The sequence below is a fragment of the Octodon degus genome, unplaced genomic scaffold, assembly GCF_000260255.1.
Source record: "Octodon degus isolate 3935 unplaced genomic scaffold, OctDeg1.0 scaffold00055, whole genome shotgun sequence".
NCBI classification, from domain to species: Eukaryota; Metazoa; Chordata; class Mammalia; order Rodentia; family Octodontidae; genus Octodon; species Octodon degus.
Genome location: NW_004524631.1, coordinates 13,476,069 through 13,480,898, shown reverse-complemented (window position 1 = coordinate 13,480,898; position 4,830 = coordinate 13,476,069). Strand labels below are relative to the sequence as shown.

At 43.0% G+C, this 4,830-nt stretch overlaps 1 protein-coding gene across 1 annotated transcript; it reads left to right on the top strand.

Moving 5' to 3' along the window:
• The first annotated feature begins 1,130 nt into the window (after nt 1–1,130).
• LOC101568164 (signal recognition particle 14 kDa protein-like) lies at nt 1,131–1,527 on the top strand. Its single transcript, XM_004633571.2, has one exon. It carries the CDS (start codon nt 1,155–1,157, stop codon nt 1,485–1,487), a length of 333 nt encoding a protein of 110 aa, XP_004633628.1. The 5' UTR covers nt 1,131–1,154; the 3' UTR covers nt 1,488–1,527.
• Nucleotides 1,528–4,830: the final 3,303 nt, after the last annotated feature.

Sequence of the window (4,830 nt, the reverse complement as noted above, 5' to 3'; positions counted from 1 at the left end):
AAGACACTGCACACAGGCATATTTTGCACAATAATGCAGCTAAAATGCTTATTCGTCAGTAGGCATATGAGAACACCGATGAGGACTGTAAAAGGGCCTAACTAAGCCTCAGTACTTCATACATCGGATTTCTTACACTTACATTTGAGCATGCCAAAATAGTGGGTCTACCACCCATGCATCTGCACTCATGGCACAGACTATATCCCAATATTTTGGTGATAAATTGGACATGATTAAATGTTTTAATTGTGGCAAATGTGGACATACTTGATGCCACAGCCCAGATCTTGTTACAAAGTCGGCCAATTCTGCTAGGCAGGCTGTTACAAGACCACACCCTGATCTACCAAATACTCTGCGTCCACGTTGCATGAAAGGTTTCATGCAATGTTGGGCGAAAGACTGTAGGTCTAGATTTCACAAAGTTGGCACACTCCTGCTGGGAAACGGGGAATCGGCCTTTCCCCTGGGCCAGGCACAAGTACAGGGGACAGACTCAAGCAATGCCTTGTTATCCCAGAAGCAGTTAAACCAGTTATATCCAGTCCAAACCAGACAGACAACGACCTCACTACCAGGATGGGTTCAAGGCGAAACCTTAGGTTCCTCACACGAAGAACCACTCAGTTCAGGATTAGATTTACCAGCATCTTCTTGTATTCATTTATAAGGGTAGGGGAACAGTTTTAATCCCCACTGGAATCTATGGGCCACTGCCAGAAAGAACCATAGGGTTAATTATTGGAAAAGTTGGGACTGGGGAGATGGCTCAGTAGAAAAAGCACTTCCCTGGCAAGCACAGGGGCCTAAGTTCAATCCCTGGTTCTGCCAAAAAAAAAAATTATTGGAAAATTAAGCTTAATTCCTAAAGGCCTTACTATAATTCCAACTATAATAGATGGTGATTGTAATAAAGAAGTATCAATTGCTGTGTGCTCCACTGGTATTTGGGTAATTGAACCTGGTGATCTGATTACTCAGATTTTACTCTTTTCAACAGCTCAGTCATCTCCTGCATTCTACCCCTTTCTTGAGTCTAATAGAGATAAGCCTTTAAACAAGGAAACTTACTTTTCCAAAAATATTTCATAGACCTACTTGCACTATTAAATTAAATGGGGGACTGAAGAATTGGATCCTGTTTCATCAAGATGGTGTTGCTGGAGAGCGAGCAGTTCCTGACCGAGCTGACCAGGCTCTTCCAGAAGTGCTGGACGTCGGGCAGCGTGTTCATCACCCTGAAGAAATATGATGGTCGAACCAGATCGATCCCAAAGAAGGGCTCTGTGGAGGGCTTTGAGCCTGCGGATAACAAATGTCTATTGAGAGCGACGGATGGGAAAAAGAAGATCAGCACTGTGGTGAGCTCTAAAGAAGTGAATAAGTTTCAGATGGCCTATTCAAACCTGCTGAGGGCTAACATGGATGGGCTGAAGAAGAGAGACAAGAAGAACAAGAGTAAGAAGGCGAAAACACCACAGTGAACAGCTCTGGGTTCTCTGTTCTTACCAGTTGACCAACAGATTGCCGTTTTTCCTGTTGGCCACAAAGCTTGATTTTTGGCTTCCCTGTGGCAACGATTTTCATGTAAGATGAGGGTCATTCTGGAGAGAAAAAGGTTATAGTGTACAGGGTAGTTGTGCTAAGAAACTTGCTCAGATCTGTGCTGCGTGGTTGTGTTCTTAGTTTTCAAAGGCCTCTGTAACCAGTTCCCTGAAGAGCAACTTATCATTAAACATTTGTTTCCCAAAAAAAAAAAAAAATTAAATGGGAAGTCCTTTACTGGACTGAATGGTACAGGAACTGATATCCCTACAATCAATAGCCAATCTTGGCCTTCTGCTTGGCCAACTAGACCCACCTCCATGGCTCTGATAGGCTTAGGATCTCCTCAGTCTGTCTTACAGAGTGTGCTGCCTCTTTCATATACTGGCCCTGATGGACAGAAAGGTAGTATAACACCGTTTATCGCACCTATTCCAGTCAATCTATGGGACAGAGACCTTATGAAAGAATGGGGTGTTGTTTTAACTTTTTCTGCCCCACAGAAGTGTGTATCACCTGCTAGCCAGATGATGGCTAAGATGAGCTATCAAGGAAACAAAGGCTTAGGTAAAAACTTGCAAGGTAGTACACTTCCAGTTGAGCCTTTAATAAAACAAGTTAGATTTTGAATTGGATATGATTCAGATTTATGGCAGGGGCCATGGACCCTTCTCTGCCTATTTCTGCACTGCCAATTCAATGGAAGATGACAGAACCAAAGTGGGTTTCACAATAGCCCCTTACTCAGGAGAAGCTGAAGATCTTACCAGCACTGGTAGAAGAGCAATTACAATTAGGGCACCTCAACCTGTTCTGTTAGCCCTTGGAATACCCCAGTGTTTGTAATTCCAAACAGATCAGGCAGGTGGAGATTAATACAAGATTTAAGAGCCGTAAATGCTTGCATGCTGCCGATGGGGGCACTACAACTTGGTCTACCTAGTATTACAGCAGTACCTAGATACTGGCCTGATAGGTTTTATTTTTTATTTATTTATTTTTTATTTTTTTTAAATATTTATTTATTTTGTGTGTGTGTGTGGGCAGCTCAGCCCACCAGGGGGCAGGGCTGGCTGGCATGTGGTGCTGGGGGATTGAACCACGGTCCCTGTGCTTTACTTAGCTTAGCTTGTTCTAAGTAGGTGCTTTAGACCACTGAGCCATCTCACCAGCCCAGCCTGATAGGTTTTAACGGTGTCGCAGCAGAGAAACACGCAGAAGGAAAAGGGAAAGGGGCTTTATTATAAAGGAAAAGGGACTTCATTATCTTAGAGGACATGGAGAGAATTTGGGAAGATAAGGAATTCTCTGGATTGGCACAAAGGGAGGCTGAGGCGATTATGGCTTTTTGCCAGGGGTGGGGCTTGAGGGGGAAGTTCAGATAGACCTGAGGAGCTGACTGGGACCTTCCTTGAGGTGGCAGGAAAGGTGAAAAGAAACTGCACCCTGGGCTGAGTTGGAGAAGAAGCGGGGAGGTGGTCTCTGGGAAGATGAGCTGTTGTTTTAAGGGCTTCAGCCATATTATATGACCACCATAGTAATTCAGCAATTCTTACTAGGGCCATAACCTATCATGGCCTATGGTTGTTATTGATCTCAAAGACTTTTAAATATTCTTCTCTCTCTCCTGAGGATCAACAGTTTTTTTTGCATTTTCAGTACCTAGCACTAATTTTTTTATTTATGTGTGTGTGTGTGTGTGTGTGTGTGTGTGGCCAGCTCAGCCCACCAGGGGGCGGGGCTGGCTGGCATGTGGTGCTGGGGGATTGAACCATGGTCCCTGCGCTTTGCTAAGCTTGTTCTAAGTAGATGCTTTAGACCACTGAGCCATCTCACCAGCACCCCTAGCACTAATTTTTGTGAGCCAGCAAGGCGTTTTCAATGGACAGGGCTCCCACAGAGGATGGCAAATAGTGCCACATTGTGTCAGTTGTATGTAACACAAACAAACAACTTGAAATTGTTGTAGCACAAACAACTTGAAATTGGTGTTGTTTTTTTTACTTTGTTTTTTTATTTTATTTATTTATTTTTTAAAATTTATTTATTTATGTGTGTGTGTGTGTGTGTGTGTGTGGCCAGCTCAGCCCACCAAGGGCGGGGCTGGCTTGCATGTGGTGCTGGGGATTGAACCGCGGTCCCTGTGCTTTGTTAAGCTTGTTCTAAGTAGGTGCTTTAGACCACTGAGCCATCTCACCAGCCCTACTTTGTTTTTTATTTATTTATTTTTTGCGGAACTGGGGATTGAACTCAGGCCCTTGCGTTTGCCAGGGAAGTACTTATTCCACTGAGCCATCTCCCCTGCCCAACTTGAAATTGTTGTAGCACAAACAATTTGTAGAACAAACAACTCCACCTGCCTGATCTTTTTGGAATTACAAATCTTGAAAAGATGTAGAACTCAGTTCTCTCAGGCTTATACACTACATGGACAACATATTACTGGCTATGTCTTCCAAGCCTAACTAGCACCTGAGAAAGTACAAATGATGAGTCCTTATGGTTATTTGGGCTGTATCATCTCTGGAAAGGTAATTAAGCCACAAAAGATTCAAATAAGGATAGGCTACAAACTCTAACTGATTTCCAAAATCTGTTAGGAGATATTAATTGGCTCAGGCCCAAATTAGGCATAGCAACCTATCAGTTACAAGGTTTATATTGTATTCTTTAAGGTGATAAAGATTTAAATTCTACCCCACAACTCACAGAAGAAGCCAGGCAGGAGCTAAAATTAGTCAAAAGATGTCTTCATTCAAGGCAGTGTTTCAAGGGCTAGGGAGATGGCTTAGTGGAATAAGTGCTTCCCTGGCAAATACAAGGGTATAAGTTCAATCCCCGGTTCAGCAAAAAAAAAAAAAAGGAAGAAAAGAAAGAAAGAAATTCAAGGCAGTGTTTCACAATTGGCATTATTCAACCTCTTCATTTGTTTGTGTTACAGACCCCTCATTCTCCTGCAGGGATATTAGGACAATGTATTAATAAGGTTTCTTCCCCTACAGAATGGTTGTTTTTCCCGAATCAAGTAGTAAAAACTCTCCAGTTATATGTAGAACAGATAGCAAAAGTACTGACTATGGGGAGAAATAGAGCATGTCAGCTTTTTGGCCATGACCTAACTGTTATTGTGGTCCCACTAGTTGCTCAACAGAGACAAACATTGCTCCAAACAGCCTTATTCTGGCAGGTGGCCTTCGCCCAATTCTTAGGGACTATAGACAATCACTGCCCAAGGGATTCTCTCTTGCAATTCTTCCTTCGTACCTCTATTATTCTTCCAAA